Consider the following 20,953-nt stretch of genomic DNA (forward strand, 5'->3'; position numbering starts at 1 on the left):
TTATTTAGTATATCAACAATTCTAGCTGAATTTAATTCCCCCGTTGTAATCGTTTATCGGATAATTTATTGTTGTTCTTTTTTGGAGCTAGTATTTAGAATTGCTTTAGCTTAGCTGTTTAGCAAAATTTTATCATGAAGAAAACTTCGTTCTCATTAGAATAAGAGCTAAAGATAGTGGCCATTTTCTTAAAAAAATTTTTATTTCTCAAGTGTGTTGAGGTAGTTTTTTGAACCTGTCTAGAATTGCTCAGAATAACCTGCTTTGATTAGGAAGTAAATAGCTAGCTCATTAAAAGTAGGAAACGAATTTTAAAGGATGTTTATCTCACTAACCAAAACCTAATTAGGCTTGATTTTGTGGACATAATTTTAGCAAGTTTTTTTAAAATATTGAATTTTAAAGGAACGTTTTTAAATCGAGAAAGAAACACAGAGAAAGGTTTTGATCTGTAGATAAAGGTGGTACAGTGAATACTATTTTTGACCCATTCCTTGTCCTTTTCGTGTTCTTGTTATAGTATGATCTGTATCGGGCTCTCTAAAGCGTTATGCACAACTGTGAATATCTTAAAAATCGTTAATATAGAGCTTGTGGGAGAATCAAGAATGAAAGGTACCATAGGTTTAACTGATTTTAAATCATTGGGACAGTGAAGGAATCAAAGAGTATTGATTATACGCTTTTATAAAGATCTTAGCCCAAGGCCAAATCCCTAAAGATCCTAATTTCTTGACCTCTATTGATTAAAATGCAGTACCAAATCTTCCATAAAAGCTCCTTAATTTTGAATGCATATTTAGTGCCATGAAAAAGCAAAGGCAAAAATTTCCGAGTTTTGCTTTTAAATGAACCTAGGAAAGAAGGCCAAAAGACAAAGAGAGCAAGGAAGAAAATTAATTTGCGTAAAAGTACAAGGTCAATGAAGAAGCAACTTTGCATAGAGAAAGGCCCCGTGAAATTAACACTGATCAAATTTCCATGATCAGCATTTTTCAAAGAATCTATTGCTTAACAAATGCAAAAAGTTCAACCTGCAAAAGCAAAGCTTTCAGTGCAAACTGTCAAAATTCTTCTACTACAATGCCTGCCAAAAGTCTTGGAACACTGACATCAATTTCCAAGGTCAAAACCAATCATCCCCCTCTCCCCCACGGAACAATTTTGGTTTACTATCAAACGGGTTAGGATTTTAGGAAGCACTTTCTTTTGCGCCTCTTTTATGATATTTCTCTAAATCATCAACATTGTTTGAGGGGGAAAGGGCCGGAAATAGCAATTTTTTTCATGAAAGTAATGAAAGATATCAAATGCAGCGTAAATTAGTGGGTGTTCCTAGTACTTTTGGCAGGCATTGTAGGTGCACATTCATACAGCAGATTATTTCAGCTTACATTCCTTTTCATCCTTGTCTGCACCCCTATCTTCGTCTTACTATTCTTCATTGGCCTGTTTTGTCCTCATCCTTGTCCTTTGTTGGCAAATTTCGTGTAAATCAGGAAGGCTATAAAAAGCGTGTAATCGTCGAAGTTAAACTCTTTTGAGCTATACATTCTTTTCATAAGAACAATTTTATAAGAACACGAGCCTCAAAATTGGTCAAAAGTTAAGAACAAATTAAGAACAACCTGAGGCTGAGCTACTGTTAAACGTAATTTTCTTCGAAAACGAGAAGTTTTTTGAATTAAAACTTGTCGTGTCGAGAAATAAAGGATGACTGACTCACTTTGTTGGCAAATGCGGCCAGAACACTTCCCTCGTGCGCGATAGAGCTAGCAATTACATTGTTTACACCCTAATGATTTAAGAACAAATCATGAACAATCCAGATTTTAGAAAAAATTAAGAACAGCCAGCCTGAACTTCAATTTACTGGTTCTTATAAATATGTACTCATTCTTCGTACATAAAAAGAGGGTAGATTATAAACTTAGAATCTAGAAATTTGCAGACAAGTCCGAGGTTGAGGGGATGTAACCCCTTTGGCTACGCCTCTGGCTATAGACTCGATTACCAGTGGATCAACATTCGACCTCTAACTTTTTTTGGTTTTCTTCTGATGACGTTAGAATGGTTCATGGACTTGGTTCCTGGTTGGCAACAACAACTGTGACGAAGCAGTGGGAACAGCAACAACAATACCATCGGCGAAAGGGTAAGTGCCATTCGAATGACAACCAAAAAAGGATGCAGTTGTGGACCAGAAGGTTAGGGAAAAAGAGAATCAAGTTCACAGATTTATCTCCAGAAATGGTAAGGCAAAACCATTAAGTATGGCAATTTGTCCAGGAAAGACGGTTTGATGTTTTCAAATGTTGTTTGCTGATGGTGGATGATGAATGACGGACGTAGTACTAGCGGCTATAAAAATCAAACCTGACGTCCCACACAAAGAAAATTTATACCCTAGTATAGTGCGAATTTATGAAAATAAAAAACTTCACAAATTTCAGATCTCATTGTATGATGATAATAAGATTTTTCCCAATGAAAATTATTGAGTTACCTTATGTTTAGAACTGTACATTTTCAATATAATGCCCCCCCCCCACTTTCCATAGTAAGTGTCAGTTTTTTACAATTTTAGAATTCCACTACATACGATGCAAAGGGGCAAAAGTTAACTGCAATTAAATATAACATACGGAACTAATTAACTATTGCAAGACAAATACCTTGAAGAAAATTATGAAATTATGAAAAAATTGATTTTTATGTACAGGGGAATTCCTTGTCCTTATTGAGGCTCTCTCAGTAGCTAGGCTAATAGAGAAGAGAGCAGTCAATGTTAAAAAGGGGATTATTCTTTCAAAATTTCCAAAAAGTTGTTAAAAAATTTAACTGTTTTCTGACGTCTGATGGTGGCTGAATGGGTACCTTTTTACCGGTCTGGATTTCATGTCAGTTTTTGACAAGATCTCGGGAGTGCACAAGCTATTAGCTGGGAGTGCAAGAGCCAGACTGCAAAGTATTTTTTGTGCACAGGGAATTATTTTCTGTCGCTTTCGCGGGAACAAATCATGTTGCAAAATGACAGGTTAAAAGCTGTGATATTTCATATTTGAATAACACTTTTAGAGCTCAAGATTAGGCTATGCGCGGAATTCACACGAAAGTCCATGTTCCAACTGCTTGGATTAATCTAATTTGCAAAAATGCGCGGACAAGATTTGAGCAAAAAATTATTGCGCAGGGGATGCGTTCCCCGCACATACCCAAATTTTGCAATCTGGTGCAAGAGTGCATTTGTGATAAAAGTGCACATTTGACCCAATACTTTTAGTTTTTTGTCTGGAACTCAGGTTAATAAAATAATAGAACGTTTTAAACAATTGAAAGAGAATGACTGCAAAGTATTCTGATGTGTAGCTTAAAAAAGTTATAGAAAAATTTTTAGTTTTCCACAGGGCCAGAGTGACCCGTTTACCCTGCTCCTTGCATTTTTGGAAGCGTGGCAAACTTGGTGGCTTGCCCTTCTGCTTACGATAGCACTGGAACCTAAACAATTTGCTCTGCCATCTGGCACAGTTTTGACCCTACTATGAAAGCTCACAAATTTTCATTAATGAAGTCATGTTTTCATTTTTAAACAGGAGAGTGAAAACAGGTCTGAAACTTTTAGCAGCCAATATTTCAAAAGCAGGCCTGGCCGTTTGAGGCGAGCAATAGCTCGGGCTTGCCTCCACACTTCCCTTGCAACCTGAGGCGAGCTATAAATTGCTCTCCTAAACAGAACATGAAGGGAGAATCGCTCCCCTAAAATTTCTATTCATTTGCCTTTTTCCTATTCAGAGAACCCTGAAAACGTACAAGGGTTAATTGGTTTATTTTTGTAACAGCAATTTCTTCTGTCAATGCAATTTTTGCAATTAACTTTTTGCTTGTTGGGCGATCTTTGTTATGATAGGCATAAACTCCGATCTGGAAAAGGATAGTCAACTGAAAGGTCCGTTTGTAATGATAACAGGCATATTTTTGGAAGGAACGTCAAAGAAATTGGGGATGTAGGAATTGTAGATTGGGGATGTGATAAGACAGCAGGTCCCTTCCAGCAATAAAAACAAAACTATTTCTCAAAGAGAACAAGGTACTCTGTCTAGCTGATCAAAAACGGCAACCAAAACATGGAATTCCACTATCCAGCAGCATATACTGAAAAACCCAGTTTTTCAAAGCCATTTTCAAATTTTGTGCAACAAAAAGATTGTTTTGCAAGAGAATTGTTGTTTATGTGTTGTGCCAGCTTTACATGAAACTGAAAGAGTCTGTTCTTTTAAATACTTCAAGTAAAAGGGGTGCCTAAGTCACAGTTAAAGCAAATGCAAATGTAAACCAGCATACTCCTGACTGAGGCTATTAAAGGCAACCGACAGATACTAAAGGGGCTTATTGAGTCATCTGTTGATTGTCTTTAAAGTACATTCTATGTGTTACTGATTTAGCTCACCACAGCAAATGAGGGGAGCAATTCACAGCTCACCTATAAAAATACAAACAGCCAGGCCTGCGAAAGGATTGAGCACTTTTGACAATGCAAGTTGCTAACAATTTTAGAATTAAAGTCATTTTGCCATATTTGTAAAACACTTTTTATTTTGAGCCACACCCAAAACCACGCCCAAACAACCCCATATTCAGGTGTGCAAGTGAACACACGTAATTTTGCAAAAATTTCTTGGGAATGCAGCTGCCGTGGAATCCATACTGGCCTTTTTACAAATGGTATTTTGCCTTAAGATTATTCATAGGGAGATCATTTTAATCACTTGTGTAATCCCACCAAGCAGTCTGTGTAATGCATCCCAGTATACCATCCTTGTGCATTTATATTTTTGTAAAAAGTGCAACTGTTGAATTTATAATTGTAAATTTTAATTGGAAGTAAAATAAGGAGAGTGTACCGATTGATTATTGACAATTTCATCTACAGGTAGTAGGCTTGTAATTGGATACTTGAAAATGGCTTTGAGAAAAGCAAACATTTGAGTAAACTAAAGCTTTTAGTCTGACACAATTAGATACTTCTTTTAGTCTCATTTAAGCCAGAAATGCAGAGATTTGTTTACTTTACATTATTATAATAATAAGTGCAGAATTGATTCCATTCAAGATGTTTTTGCTGGGTCAATATATGTTGATTATTTTATTTTAGATAAACCACATTGTGAGATTTTTCATATTAACTTTGGTTATCATCAAAGTTGAAGGAATAAAGAACTCTGATTCCGCTACACCAGTATGCAAGTTTGTTATATACCTATATTTTTAAACTTTTTATGGTTCTTCTAAAAAGCATTTTCCTCAAAAAGCTTAAGTTTTTATTCCTGGTTCTTTGGCTCCTATAAAATTGTTTCTGTTTACTTAACTTGAAAATTTACCCTACATCTTTTAATTACCAAATATGGTCTTTTTCAAGGCACCCTATGTATCAGTCAGAGGGGCAATTTACTATAAAAAATCTGGGAATAAATGAAATAAGTCTTAGATAAATTGTTCAAATTAGCAGGGGCTCCTTCCAATGTAAGGTTGGGGAAAAGCACTTGAAAAAGATCTTTTAATCCCACATCATTTTATATTCCAGAAGTGTCCCCCTTTTCATACATTTCAGTGTCACACTCTTCTAGAAGTTCCCTCTTTTTTAAATAATAATGAAATATGATATGGCCCTTTTGCAATCTTTGAGAATTCATCCAGTTCTTTGAATACAACCCTTTGAAGGTGAAGCATTTTTATATTTTATTTTTATTATTTTCTTTGTGAACAGTAAAATTAATAATTTCTAGTAGAGGATAACAAGATCTTATTCTGTCTTTATTCAGGCATGTGGAAGTGTTACAGGCTGCCTTGTTTGGCCTCCTAATTGTTCTTCACTGAATTGCAAAGTTGTTTTGGAATTTTTCCATGAAAATCAGTCAAAATTCATTAATATAATGATGTCAGTCAAATCAAGTGACTGGGTTGCATTTGGCTACAACATGAGTCCTAGAATGATGGTTGGTATTTCCAATACCTTTCTTATTTTGATCACCAATTCAGTTTGATCACTAATGCTAATGATATGGATTTGGTTTCAGCTTGATGCATTATAACTTATAAAAACATTGTTTTTATTTATTGACCCCAATAAAATTTTCAGAGCTGCTGACTTTCCTGTTTTGCTAAGTAGTTGTGCAATGTTCATGATAACTGCCTTAACCTCACTCCCCTGTTCATTGGTCTTGCCTATCTTAAATTTGTTTTTTTTCTTCAAAAAAGATGACTAGATTAATTTTTACTGATTAGATGACAAGGGTAAAATCGAGGGGCAAATCAATGCTTAAATTCATGTGCACTTTCAAAATTAATCACAATCTAATAATAAATTAATCACATTAATCACCAATTAATCACATTGATGACAAAAATCACATTAATCGCAACATAAATCATATTGATCGCAAGAAATTCCATCAGTCAAATTAACCACAAACATTTGAAGCTTTCAACAAATCTTTAAATCACCAAAGATTTGTTTTGTTTTCATCAGGGGAGGGGGAGGGGGAGAAAGAGAAGATATCATATGTGAGTGCAACTGGATTCTGACCGACAACCATTTTCACTCGTATTTCGTTGATCGCTGAGCTGTGATTGCGTCATCATCAGTCCGAGCCATTTGGCACTTGGTCAAGAAGACACAAATAGTGATAGAGGAGCAAAAGTATTGATGATGTGCTTGGAGGTGTTTGTACAATCAATGCCAAGATAATGCCTTCTTTATCAGCAACAACGCTTATATGTGCACTAAAGTAAACGTTCACATGCCGTTGAACTTAGTTTATAATTGCTACGGGGGTATTTCCCCCAGATGCACTTAGAATCTGGTGCTGTGGCTTTCAAGGCTGTGAGCAGTTATTTAGAATCCTTTGTGCAATGACTCCAACCTCGCAACAATTGTCAATTTTACAATGCAAGGAATTTTAAACAGAATCCACAGGTTAACGAAGAAAGCTCATATACGTTGTCTACTCTAACGATTGAAGATATTACTGAGAATATTTTTGCCGCAAAGTGAAATGCAATAGATTTTGCCGAATCCTGCAACATTCATTTTGATTCATATGATGATAAATATTTTCTTGCGTTGAAACGTGTTAAAGAGGCCATTCAACATGGGATAGAAAATGATGGCGAAGTTGATGATGAAATGGATTTTTCTGAAAATCGGCCAGGGGAGAATGTAGAACTGGAAGGGTCTAAGATAGCAACGTTGTCCAATGATAAAATTATAGCAGTAAAGGAAGATTTATCACAGATTAAATTGCGCAAAATGCGAGCGCACAGAGTGGTTTTCCAACATACGAACATGCGAATGATTTAGAAGCGCAAGGAATTGGTCCAGAGATTCTCAAAGGGAAAGAGTATTCACTGTCAAGTTCCCTTGGAAAGGCAAAGTTGTGTCATACAATGGCGTTCATATACGTAAAACTACAGCACTGTATCTGGTCCAAGAAAGCACACAATTGTCGACTGATCGTTTACTAAGGGTCAGAGCTACAAAGCCAAACCATGTCTATGACAATGGAAAGTCCATATTCTCAAGCAAGAATTTCAGTGAGTGGATTGCAGTAAATTCTTAGTCCAATTTTCATATTTGACAGGAAACAAAAAGCAGAGAAATTTTCGAATAACTACGTAAACCTGTCTAAAGATTCCCTCAAAAACATTGGAGTTTTTGCAATCTGATTCTCCGCGGTTTCCCAAAGTGATGAAGAACGTCTCGATCGCTCCCATCGACGAAACGGTTGTTTAGGATACTCCAAATTTTTCTTTTTCAATTCCATGTAGCACGTTGCAAAAATCTCCGCCAAAGTGGCAGGATAGGTTGTCATTCGCTAATGAAATATTGTTGTTTAGTGTGAGGTGTGGCAAATTTTTTCGTTTTTTTATGCAAACTGAGTTGATTTTTTCGTTTTTCGTTTCGTTTTTTTATGCAAACTGAGTTGATTTTTTCGTTTTTCGTTTCGTTTGTCTGTTCAAACTGAGTTTTTTTTCACAGGAGCTTATTCAAGAGCACTTGAAAAATCTTTGACTATTTTCAAGATCATCACAAATAAATCACTAATTAATCACTTTAATCCCTAAAAAATCAAATTAATCGCACAAAAAATGAATTAATCACAAATTAATCACTACTGATTATTAATCTCGTACAACATTTTCAGAATTGATTTGCCCCTCGGTTAAAATAGTCATCCTATGATGCACTGATACGCTTTGAATGCTTTCAGTTCTTTAATTTCATCTCATTCAAGGGAGGGACAGTAGGACAAATCTGCATGAAAAGACAGTCAAAAGAGCCAATTTTAAAGTCATTTGAAAATGAAGGAACCGATTTCAATATGAAGGAGCTGGTAAGAGCAATTGTAAAATTATACAAATTAATTATTGTTTACCAACGATTTATTGATTTGCCAGTCACTAATTTGTCATGGCTGTTCTATTACAGTGCATTTATATAGTATGTAGTTGCCAAATTATCTGCGTGACCTGGAACCTCCATTTGCTTCAACAGCAAGAAAGACAGGGTAGATGGAAAATTTTTTATTCATCACAAAAAAGCATTTTCTCTAAATCTATTCCACAGGATATTCAATTGTAAGTTGATTGTATTTCTTGACAATTTAACTCGTTTCTCTAGGCCGGACAAATCAAACCATATCCAACTGTTACATCAAATGTTAATGGATGGCTCATTTGTCGGTGAGTATTTTGCTATTTCAATCTGAAAGTCGTTTTGGTTGTTTTGGCTTTTCATATTTTTACTGGCCTTGCAGCCAATAAATAAGGTCATAATGATAATGGTGTTTGATTTTGCTTCTACCTTCAAATTAGCTTCTACCTTAACTGGAAAGGTCACATCAAGGTACTGTCAACAAAAATCAGTAGAGCAATTGGCTTTCTAAAACATGCCAAAAAATTTTTAACACAGGACATTCTGAAGACAATATGTACTGGCATTTCCGAGCCCCATTTTAGATACTGTTGCTCAGTTTGGGGAAACTGTGGTGCAACCGAAAGGACAAGCTTTTATGTCATAGGAGGGAGGTACCGGAGTGAACATCGCTCTGGATTGAGCGTTTCAAAATCATTCCGGGGTGAAGCGAAACGTTTGTCCCAGCGTCGTGTAACTGAAGCAACTATCCGAAGTAAAAATCAATCCGGAGTGCTCACAATCTGGCGTCGTTTAACTCAGACCTTGTTCAACGTGAATAAAGAAAGTTTTTGTCGACATTTTCAGGGCTTTTGATCATAGATTCCCATTAGACGGATAACGTGCATAATGGCGAATGGTGTCTCTGGTCTGACATGTCGTACTGTTCTGTATTGCTGTTCACTTTAAAGATTTTCAAACTAATCATTTTTTTACGTTGCAGGTTTAAAACGCCTTTACAAGGGGCGTCTCTTCCTGATCTGACAAAACCTTGGTATATCATTGCATCTTGGGGGGAAACAAAAATGAAAGGTATGATGTCAACAAATCTCATATTAAAATTCTCACATATATATATATTAAATTAACTTTTTGGGATAAAAAATAAAAAATAAGTAGAATCCTGATGAAAAAAATTAATAAAAAATCATAAATCGATATGATAAATTTATTTATCATATTGAAACAAATGCGTTGCTGAAAACTAAAGCAAGAAAGATCACTGTTTACCGATTTATGTTTGAATAATGCTGTAGTTAAGTTGTTGTGAGATGATAAAGGCTTTTGAGAATTAACTGTTTAAGAATTTGAGTAATTTTCTGACTTCAGAATAGCACTTCAGTCAATTCAGATCGAAAACAAGTCAATAAAAGCATCCATTTGTCATTTGCTGAAAAATTGTTTTTGTTCTGATTAACCATGGCATCATTTGAACTTTTTTTAATATAAATTTTCTATTTTTTCTTTCTTTAAGCCGTTTGATAGGACTTTAACTCTTGTTCCGGAAATGTGCCTATTTTTATGAAGATTATGAACAATCAAATAGGCCTTTGGTACCGCCCGGTGTGTCATCTCACACTATCAAGTGTAAGCACCCGTGTCTGAGGGTCTAGAAAACTGACCCTTATTATTTATATTTGATTCCAATTTGATTCCTCTTTTCTTTGAACCAAAAAAAAATTTATACCTTTTTTCCTGAAATCAAATAGTTGCAATAAGGCCAAACAAAGAAAAATTAGAAGCTATATTAAGATTTCCGTATCATCCATCCTTTATTCTATTTTTTATGTCCTAGATATATGACTAAATTGAACCCCTTTCTCAGAGATATTCAAGACATTTGTGCTAACACTTGACATCGAGAGTGAACCGGCCGGGGGGTACCGCAAAATTTGAAAATAGTACAGAAGAGCGGAAAAATATCATGCTTAAGTCCTACTCGTCCGACACTCGTCAGCTTCAAACGTACAAATGAATCATAGTATGAGCGTCAGAGTAATTTTCCTGTTTTTACCTTCGGACATTATCCGACGCTTATACCTTGACAAATGTCGAATGTCTGACAAATGAATGACATTTGTTTTGTCAATGTATTTTTTTTGTTTAACTCGATAAGTGTTATTGGTCATGTGTAATCTGTTGTATGTAATTGGTAATATTTAATGCAATTCTTGTTTTAAATTGATATGTTTAATGTAATGGTCACAGGGTTGCTATGTATTTCCATGCTTCCTTAGGCATCGTCTTGTAGTTCATTTGTTTTGTAAAATTTTATGAGAATAAAAGAAAAACTATCGGACGAAAAGTACTTTAGTATGGTATTTTTCCGCTTTTCCATGCTATTTTAAAGTTTATGTATAAATTTTCAACATTCTTATACTTAAAACTGCTTTAGAGATCTGCAGTTGTAGTAGATTTATGTTTTTAATCATCTTTCTTTGTGCAGATCAAACCTTGTGAAGTACTTGTCCTTTTAAACATTCGGAATTATAAATTATATTATTTCTGAAATGTTTTTTGATACTTAGGATCTAAGATCCATGCTAAGGAACATGGTACAGGCGACTATTTTTGGACTTCTTCAAAAGTAATTGTGACGGAGAAACACAGTTTTCGTGTTTCGACATTTGGATGGGGCCTTATCGCTGCTCATGGTTTGTATTGACATTATCTCCAATCCTCGTAAAGAATTGTTAGCACTTTTATTGAAAAATTGAGGGATTTCAAAGACTGAAGAAATTGCCTTTATTAGTCCCGTGAATTTTTGCTGACTTTTTATACACGATTTTGAGATAATCTAAGTTCAAAATTTATTGATTTTAGGAGGGTTGTCTCTGTTTCAGGGTTGCATAAAATGCAGATTGAAAAGAAGTTGTATTTGTCTTAGCAACATTGAAAGCAAAAAGGATTTTGTTTCAAATGCCATCAAAGCACTTTATCTTTAATATTCAAATTTCAAACAATACTTCTTTAAAACACCAGAATAACCTTCTGCGCGTGTTTGCATAACACTGTCAGGGCAACTTTAAAAAGATTTTTAAAGTAAAAAATTAGAATTTGCCTAAAAAGATTTTTAAAATGAAGTTATTTTATTTCCAAATATCTTAATATATCTTTATGACATATGTTTTGGGACTAAATTCCGGGTCATGTGATTAAAATCAACGTTATTGCCTTTTTACGCTTGGTTTCAGTGATTTATACAATGCTTTTTGCAGCTTCAGGATATTAATCTTTCTATATAAAAGCATGTGCACATTCATTTTGATCTATTCGAGCTGTGCAAAACATACTTGACTAAAAGGTATCCCAATAGAGAGAGTATCACAGTCAGAACTATATAGTATAGATTTTTGACAGCCCTATGGACCCATCCAGTAGTACCTGAACAACAGAATCTACTGTCCATAGAAACCTCGTACATCTTTCGTAGAAATCCTATTGTTTATCTGAAACTTCCCAGAACTTCTTTTGTTTTAGTGGAAATCTAACGTTAACAGCAACCATGAATTGCCCTTTTCTCGCACATTTACGGACGTTTTAACCTTCAGGGTGTATGTAATCCATGCCATTTTACTTTGTTTTTTATCTTTTAAGGTTCCTTAATGGTGCTAGCTTGGATTGGATTTGCTTTTTCTGGAATCTTTTTTGCTCGGTATATGAGAGGTTCTTTGCAGGGAAAGAAGGTCTGCGGAATGAATTGGTGGTTTCAGGTAATTTAAAAAGAACCAAAGATTATTCCCTTTATTATTCATATTTTAGTTTGATTGCGTTAAGAGGTGCTAGTAGCCCTGGGGCAGATGCAACCCATTTTATTTTCCCGCGAGAAACTGGAATAAATTATCGGGTTTAAAATTTTACTATCAGTAGGCATTTTGATTTCATAGAAACATCAAAACCATTCTGATTTGACGTTTATAAGTGAAATCAAGGCCGAACCCTTTGAAATGGGGTGTCGTATCATAGTTTTGCTTCTAGCTGCAAAATTTTCAAGGTAAGCCCTATTATAAAACCTCGATTCACTGAAAAAAGGACAAGCTCTTGCTGCAAGGGCGTCAAAAGAAAGAATTTGAATTTAAAACTTGTATGCTATGAATTTAATGTTGCCGATTTATTATTTTTCAAGAATTTGAAAGCCAATAGGTTATTATGTACGAAAACACCGCTTTGTTGATTCAGTATATAGGACTGTTAAACAATAATGATTTGATATGCAAAGTCAAAGACAATGAGTTTTTTTGGTAATCAATCGATATGAACTTTTTTGAGCGCAGTGATACAGTCTTATCGTCTTTACTTGGCTATGGAAGTTTTCCTTTTAGTTGTTGCTACTCTTTCCCCAAACCTATTTTTGTTAAATCTGCAATACATTTATACTACTGCAAGGGCAAATCTAAACTGCGAAAGCCCTCTATTATTTCCTTTGCAGTTTGGATTTGCCCTAGCAGCAGTACGAATACATTGAAGTTTTGACAAAACAAAACTTTAAGACGCTGAAAGCTTTTTAGCAACAATCCCGGACAAAAATTGTTGAGATTTTTCTACAAGAATTTTTTATGTTTTCCCATTCCTTTTAAATAACTCCCTCCTCCCCTGATTCAATATTGCATGTTTTTGAGCCATAAATTGTAAAACTAATATTGACTTGGGGGGAAAGAGTAGGGCAACGTAGAGGCAATTTTAAGGGAGCAACGTAGAGAATAAAATTTCAAAAATTGCACTTTGTCTCGGCTATTATATTCGGAATTGTAGATTTATGTTACATTTTTAATTATGTTTCTTGAAAGCTTTGCCGAGTTTCAAGACAAATTTATATATTCATATGCTTCAGGGTAGAAGCATTTTTTATAGGCCGAGGTCAGAAATATTTGAAATCCTGTTAATGATAAATTGATGAAACTATTGAATACTTTATGCTAGTAACTAATTATCTATTCACTTATCTAATTATTCAAAGCTAATTCAAATGGTTCTCAAATCAAGGCGGGTTTAAATTCTTTCCAGTTCCATAGAATCGCCATGTTCTGCAGCACAGTGTTGGTCATAATTGCATTTATCATAATTCTGGTCGAGGCGAGAGGATGGAACACCGTAAGTAGAGATGAATTAGATTCTTTTAAGGACCCAAATATTTCTGAGGAATATTAAAATATCTAACAAGATGACAAGAAAAACCTTAATTATTGCCCTAAATTTTCGGGTTTTTCAGCCTGTACCTTAACTTCCAGTCTGTTTTATCCTGAATAGATTAATGTATTGCATTGCTTGGGGGATGCCTTTTTTCTGTATTCCTGAGATTTTTTTGAAAGACTCAAGTATCATTTCATGGTTTTTTTTTCTTTGGTGAATATATAACTTTATTGGTGGTTGTCATTACGTTATTTATCTAAATATCATTCTGTATCCTTGATTTTGAAGAGTCAATTACAGCTAAGACCAAGTGAAATGCCTGGATTTGCGTTTCGTTTGTCACTTTCTAATCTTTTTGCTCGAAATGTGCAAAAATGTTTTTTGCTTATAACAGCATTCAGATCCTCCGTTTTGGCAGAAGAATACCTGATAAACGGCATACATCGTAGCATAGGCCTCTCTTCAGTGCAAAGGACATTACGTTTATTTTTTTTTATAAATAGGAGAGGTTCAATGGTTTATTGCATCAAACATCTGATCATTTGCGATTTAAATAGAAACCATTTCCTATCACAGTTTTTTGTATAACTTTTTTTAGGAAATGGATGCTCATCCAATTCTTGGCATTATCACCATAATTTTGGTCGTTTTACAGGTACGTCTGTTCAATGGGCTTTGTTTCTAACATGTCTATATTTTTATGCTTTTTAATCTCCTTTTTCCTCTTCTTTCTTTTTTAGTCATATAATTTCTGGTTTCATCCAGTTCTGTTTGTCATCTGATTCTAGTTTCACAAACTTGTCATTGTTCGAATTCAGTTATAACGACTCTCTGTAAGAATCCACAGATTTACCTGATCTTCAGATATCAACTAATTACCGGGACCGATCATCGTTTCTGCATTCAATTTTCAAACTGTAGCTCTGCTTTCCTGAATCTTCCTCAACCTGTTTAACAATTGATGATAGACGGAAAACATCATATACTTTAGTAAAATTCTTCTGACACTTCTCAGAGTGTAAACGTCGGGTATGACTGAAGGTAGGAAGAAATTTATATTTAGGTGTCGATCGAAATTTCCACGAGAGGAAGAAATTTCCGTGAGCGTTTGATTGGTGTCTTGTTTTGGACCACCTTACCTGGCTCACTTCTTAACCTCTTACGTAGCTAAAGAGTCCAATAGAGAACTTTTAACAATAATTCTGAACGTTGCTGTCAGCCGCGTTGAAGTCGGCTCGCTCAAAATTTGAAATATGATGCGGATCGAATTCGAAGGGTTTTGTGACTGGCGCATTTGATTAGTTTCTTTTTTGTTGACCAATCGGCGGTCGCTAACATCTCAAATAGTTGAAGAGTTCAAGAGATCTTATAATCAAGTTTTGTCTGGACTTTGCACATTCACAGTTTCGTTCCTTTATCTCTGCAAGTGGTATCATCCAAGTGTGTCGTGCCGATTCTGTCCTTTCAAACCAAGTTTTTGATACATCAGTCTCTGTTTTGAGGATATGTTTTGAGGTTGCATAGCCATATTCTTGTAACAACGTGTTTTGTTGTTCATTCTTCTGCATGCTGTCAGTGCATTGATTTCGATGATGATTATAGCTATCACTAAACCTGAATAATGATATCAAACGGTATGTAAAATTCCCATCAAAGATCAATCTAACACCATTCTCGATTTAGTTCCTTGAGAAAAATGACTTTGTATATCTTAGTCAGAGATTTGCCTGGACGGTGTTTATTCCTTTGTCTTTATCTATATATATATACCAGAGATCTCAAGTATATCTTCAATGCAATGTTCATCAAGGCTTTCCACCTCTTATCTGGCATGGGCAGATTTCCCCATTCTCTATCAAGTCCATTGCGTTCCAGGTTGCAATGGCAGATGGCGATACGCAACTGCCTACTGCTGTGCACTGAAACCCATAAAACTTGGCAACTGGCATTTAAGTACCTGCTTTATGTTCGAATTGTTTATACTATGTATGGGGTAGTTCGAATTGTTTATATTATGTATTTAGAAAGTGGATAGATTATGGAAGCTATGGAAAATCCTTTGGATTCTCGATTGACGTGAAACAATTGTAATTGATGCCTATATTGCCATGGAAAATTTACTTGTGGTTTTCTCCTCGCTTGGAGGAATATATCTTTTTCACAAGGAAAAAAGTTTTGACCTTTAATTTAGTCATCGTCCGTTATACGATGCTTTGTAAGGTGATCTTGATGCTAGTGGTATCCTGTTTAGGGAGAAGGGAGGGAACCATTATATGAGAAAACTCAGTGGTTCACCTAAATTTTATTTTAGCATTGATGTTCATGCCTGTTAATATTTGCTTTCTACAATATAAACATGCTCATTTTTCAAGGCTATTTTTCTCATTTCTGTAAATTTTAGACAGCGGCAGGAATGCTGAGGCCTGCAGTCAACTCCTCAAGGTGAGCAGGTTTTTTGCTTTTATACATTTTGTTTTCTCAGTTTAGATAGCGCCTCTTCTTCAATCCAGATCAAAATATCCTTTTTTCATCTGCAGTTTACAGTAAACCCCACAAACAATTTATTGATACTTAGTTTTAGTCATTATTATAATCATGATCTATCACCTTTTTTCTTTGACTTATTTTAGAGTGAAGAGTTTTTTGATATTTCTGGTATAATTAGATTTATGTTTGTCCCCATTTGTATTGTCCTCTCATGCAAACTTTGTCTCTTTTTTAAGATACTGTAAAATAGCAACCTTTTTCATGTTTGTATCATTGATAAATTTTTGATAATAACGTATTTTATTAATTCTATAGGAGATATATGTTTAATATTTTCCATCGGTTAAATGGAGCTGTCACATACATATTGGCAAGTAAGTGTCCACAACTAACATAGCTAGGGTCGAAACGTTTATTTCATTAGATTTGTCATTATGTTCTGTTACTGGATTGTCTGTTGCACTGATTTGTTCAAACATGTCAATTTATCATTGATTTTATCGATGATTAAAGTTAAAGAACCACGATGTTTTTTGTCGTCATACAGGTAATAATTTTCGTATTCAGATTTCATTTCTTACCAAACCGTTCCATTGAAGAGGAACCTGGATGAATAAACTTTAACATTATTCTCTATCTTTCAATTTCCAGGGTTGTTTTATGCCATTTTATGCAGTATTTATTGAGATAAACTTCATCATAAGAAAATAAATCTAGTGCCATATTTGCATAAGAGTACAAAAGCACACTGCTTTCCCGGCCAGAAACACAGTGGAATGTAGGAGTACGAGCAAGCAGAGATTCATAGTGTAATTGCTATCCCAAATTTCACACAGGAGTAAAAGTTACCCTTGTCTGCTCTGCTCCAATAGCGGTCTTGTATAGTGACATCCAATAGCCAAAATTTTCTCATTCATTTTCAAGGCAAAATCGTTATTTTTGATTCTTTTAGAGAAAAATATGTTTAGCATCAACGAGGTTGTAACAGTTGACAAAGGTTTTTAGAAAAGTATCTATAATTTTGTATAGGGTTACTACAAAAACGCTTAGAATGTAACTCCAAATTGAATATTTTTTCTAGTGGTGACAATTTTTCTTGGTTTGGCTGCAATGGAGGTTGATTTTGCTGTGTTAATTCTCTATTTGGTCATCATTCTGATTGCTTTTGTTGGGTTTGGAGGCTACCAGTTCTACAAATCAAGAATAGGTATGTTGTTTCTTCTCGTGGGTTAGTTTCATGTTATTCAAATGGGTGGGAAAGTGCAGGGCTTGCAGTGGAACTTTCGGTGATGTATAAGTACAACGGGGCTGAAACTACTGTTTTGTTGCTTGCCTGTGGGTGCTTAAGGATTGATTAGAGAACCGTCTCTAGCTCTGTTTTGTAGCCAGATTTGAAAATAGCAGCCTATTCATTGCGGCAAAACCCAACAGAGATAGTCCTTTATGTTTTATACACCAAATAGCGTGTACAACTCTGCCTATACGGCATCAAGCACTTTATGATAGACTGGTAAACAGTAACTTTCAAATAAAAAACTACACGAGGTCTGATTTGGACACCAAGCTAAACCAGAGTGAAATAAGGATGATTTTTATTTTGTGTACTTGGCCATGGTGTGTAGTAATTTGGTATTAGGAAAGCTCTAATTCACTATGCAGTGTGATGAGTACATCTATGGAATTATTTGTTGTGTTACTTCTATTTAGTAACTGAAGTTCCCTATCAAGAAAGTGAGCTTGATTCGCATGATGGGAGTAACGCAAGTGATGATTTGCCATCTTCAGCAATGATGAGCTCAAAGGTTTGTTGTCGATTTTTTTTAATTCCGAGTAAAATTTGCCAGGTATTTCCATAGTTGCAATTTTTCATTGATTGATCATGATCTAGTTCAAGCAAGGATTTCAGCAAATGGAGTGATCTGTTTTCTTATTTAAATGCATACTGCCAGATAATATCTGAGCAAGGATAGCACGCTATTAGCTCCCCATGCCAGGGTTATGGTGAAGCTGTTGGCAGCAGGACAGTGGATTGCTTGTCTTAGACATTTGTCAGTGCTACTGATTCTATTGTCAACTATTGACACTTGTGAACTGTAACTCAAAGAGAAACATAAGAAAGGTATAAATTCAAATGAAAATAGTTGTTTGGTAAAAGGCAGTCCTAAAAAGAATGAGAGGCGACGCAATACAGAAAAAACGAAGTTTTGTATGAAAATGCAAGTATTTTCAACTACATTCGTCATACTGGGGATAGTGTGCTATAATCATTCCATCAAATTGCTTCTAAAAACGGGATATGAAATATAATTTTTTAAATAATATTATCAGTAATGCTTAAAGAAGCGCAGTACATTTCCCATAACTTGTCAAGAACTTTCTCCGTTCGAGATCGACCGATGAAACATAGGCGGCGCCAGGTGGAGAGCTGGGAGCTTCAGCCCCCCCCCTTTGTGCAAAAATGTATTTTTTAGCAAATAAAAAGAGTAAAGAGTAAAATTTATTTGCTTAATTTCCAAGGAGTACGCCGAGGCCTATGGGGCCTCATAAAGTAATAAATCTAATTTTAAGACTTGTATTAATCTAACGTAATAAGAGCATGCCTTAAAAATAACAAAATGTTTTCAATGATTGCAAGAAAATACCTGCAAAAAGTTTTCTGAAATGTATTTTAAGCTAATCTAAAAAGCGTGGTCGTGAAATTTTCTGCTTGCTTCGCTCGCAGGGAAGCCACTTCTTTCCAATATCCATAAGGCCTCCGCCAACCTCCCGCCAGCCCCTTCAAACGTACCGCTAGAGTAATGAGTGCCACATAAAATAATAGGCATTTTAAATGTCGTGAAGCGTTTTAGTGCGTTTTTCAAAAGATGGTTCTTTAGTCTAATAATTCTATCAACTCGAGCCCCCCCTCCCCCACTTTGAATTTCTTGGCACCGCCCCTGTGAAAGACTTAACGATCTCATGAGAAAGACATATCACATTTTGCCATTTTTTCTACTTGTGATACAATGTGAACAAATATTTAACTCCCCAGAAGGCTAATAAACCAACAGCTCAAATGGGCTAAATATACACAGGTTAAATATTAAATTATATGAAAACACTTTAGAGCAATGTTTTTCCCATTACTTTGTGGTGCTAATGCAATTTTGTTTCTAGTAATTGAATCCTACAAATATTACTCATTTTATAGTTTTAATTTAATCAGCTTTAATTTACTGTGATACTCATTTTTCACAGGAGCTTTTTATCTTCAAAATTTCTGGAGGAATGGTGGTTGCTTTGGGGTTTGGAATTGCATTAGTTCTTATATCTTTAATTGGACACAAAGGTTATGTTTATGCAAAGAAACAGCATGTGTGACTCTGTAAGTTCATCTGTTATTCAAACTTACACAAAAAATAAATTTCTAAAATTTCTTATTGAGATTTGAGTGGCTAAAGGTAATGGATTATCCATGTTCAGGTCCAGGTTTTCTCACTCCTTTAGTCAAAATGATTTGATAATTGTCTTATGACACTTTTCCATATCACATTAGAGGATTGCAGTTTGCAAAAAATACTGTAATTCCCAGCTCTGTTACAGATCAGCTGCAGTGAATAAATCTGAAACCCAACATTTGCATATTCTAAAAAACCCATTTGGGCAAATGCTTTAACTCATTGCATGTCATTTATCACAATTTGTTATGAAATAGATAGAATTATTCTCTATATGACTCTTTACATGCACTAACAACATGCCATACAAAGGAAATCCATGTCTTCTTATAAATTTCCCATTTTAAAAATTTTTCTTGAAGCTTATAAACTGTTTACCTAATAATAATAAAACAAATATTTTACAGAATCAACATTCTGAAAATTACAAAATTGCTGCTAGCAATATGCGAGTGCCTTATGTTCATTTAACTTTTATGTTCATTGTTTTCTAGCAGAGGTACAAGATGGAATCTTTAAGATTCTCCCAAACATTTGTTCCTTGAAATTTGTTGTGCCAGTATAAAATACTGAAAACGCCAATTTTTGATGCTGTTAACAACAGCATTATTTGAAACTTTAAGCTTTAAAATGACGTGTAGTTGTAGATTACACATACATGCAAGATTGAAACAATGTTTTTTTCTGAGCTGCTGAATGTGATGATAATCAGTTTTGTAAAAACTGTTTTGTAGTTTTATCTCAAATATGAAACTCAAAATTTAGAGTAGACCATTATCACTTGTAAATATAAATAACTAGTTTTTTAGTGATCATAATGCTAAAAGCATGAAAGAGCCTGTTATGGGCAGATTAATGGTTGGGAATGTGGTTATTTGCAAGGGGAGAGACATCAGAAAACTTCATTTAGGGCTGCTGGCCGCTTCAAAATATGCCTCAATTAGCTTGCACTTTCACTGACTTCTCAGTGATTCTCACCTCGTGATCTACAAATGTGCTGTGTGATATTGGCAGGTGTAGTGTTGGAATTTACCTAATCATTCAGAGTTATTTGTTCTTACAATTTAATTTTGTTTTGTATGAGTTTTACATAAGTAAATAATATATATAGATATATATCATATTTTCTTGATTATCTCAAATTTTAGCACCTAGCAATTTCATCTGTTTAGTAGTTAAAATAAATTGCTGGTATGCAAATGAGACTGTTTTTGTAAATTTATTTTATTTTTCGTCCAAATCTTGTATTTTTAATGTTAATGAAATTATAATTTATTTTCTTGCGTGACTGCTAGGCAAAGTGCTACAAGTATTAAAGGTAGCTACATTGGCACTCTATAAATAGCTATAAATAAAAGACACAATATCAGATGAAAATTAATTATTTCTCTATAAAATTAGTAAAACAAATCTTCAGTTGAGAAGTTGC

At 34.7% G+C, this 20,953-nt stretch overlaps 1 protein-coding gene across 3 annotated transcripts; it reads left to right on the forward strand.

The window, feature by feature from the left end:
- The first annotated feature begins 1,984 nt into the window (after window positions 1-1,984).
- LOC135694639 (ferric reductase 1) lies at window positions 1,985-20,742 on the forward strand. 3 transcript variants are annotated; one of them, XM_089109554.1, is made up of 16 exons: window positions 1,985-2,253; window positions 5,153-5,236; window positions 5,820-5,993; window positions 8,292-8,390; window positions 8,678-8,739; window positions 9,414-9,502; window positions 10,999-11,124; window positions 12,068-12,183; window positions 13,475-13,561; window positions 14,199-14,255; window positions 16,002-16,042; window positions 16,403-16,461; window positions 17,169-17,294; window positions 17,795-17,889; window positions 19,325-19,451; window positions 19,670-20,009. In XM_089109554.1, exons 1-15 carry the CDS (start codon window positions 2,071-2,073, stop codon window positions 19,445-19,447), a joined length of 1,521 nt encoding a protein of 506 aa, XP_088965680.1. In that variant the 5' UTR covers window positions 1,985-2,070; the 3' UTR covers window positions 19,448-19,451; window positions 19,670-20,009. The 3 variants fall into 3 exon arrangements, with proteins under 3 accessions (XP_088965680.1, XP_065069530.2, XP_065069529.2); XM_065213458.2 differs by lacking the exon at window positions 19,670-20,009 and adding an exon at window positions 20,022-20,742 and having other exon boundaries at window positions 1,986-2,253; XM_065213457.2 differs by lacking the exon at window positions 19,670-20,009 and adding an exon at window positions 20,019-20,742 and having other exon boundaries at window positions 1,987-2,253.
- The last annotated feature ends 211 nt before the right edge of the window (window positions 20,743-20,953 follow it).

This window comes from Rhopilema esculentum, chromosome 8 (assembly GCF_057945365.1).
Source record: "Rhopilema esculentum isolate cy_ngs chromosome 8, ASM5794536v1, whole genome shotgun sequence".
Classification (NCBI taxonomy): Eukaryota; Metazoa; Cnidaria; class Scyphozoa; order Rhizostomeae; family Rhizostomatidae; genus Rhopilema; species Rhopilema esculentum.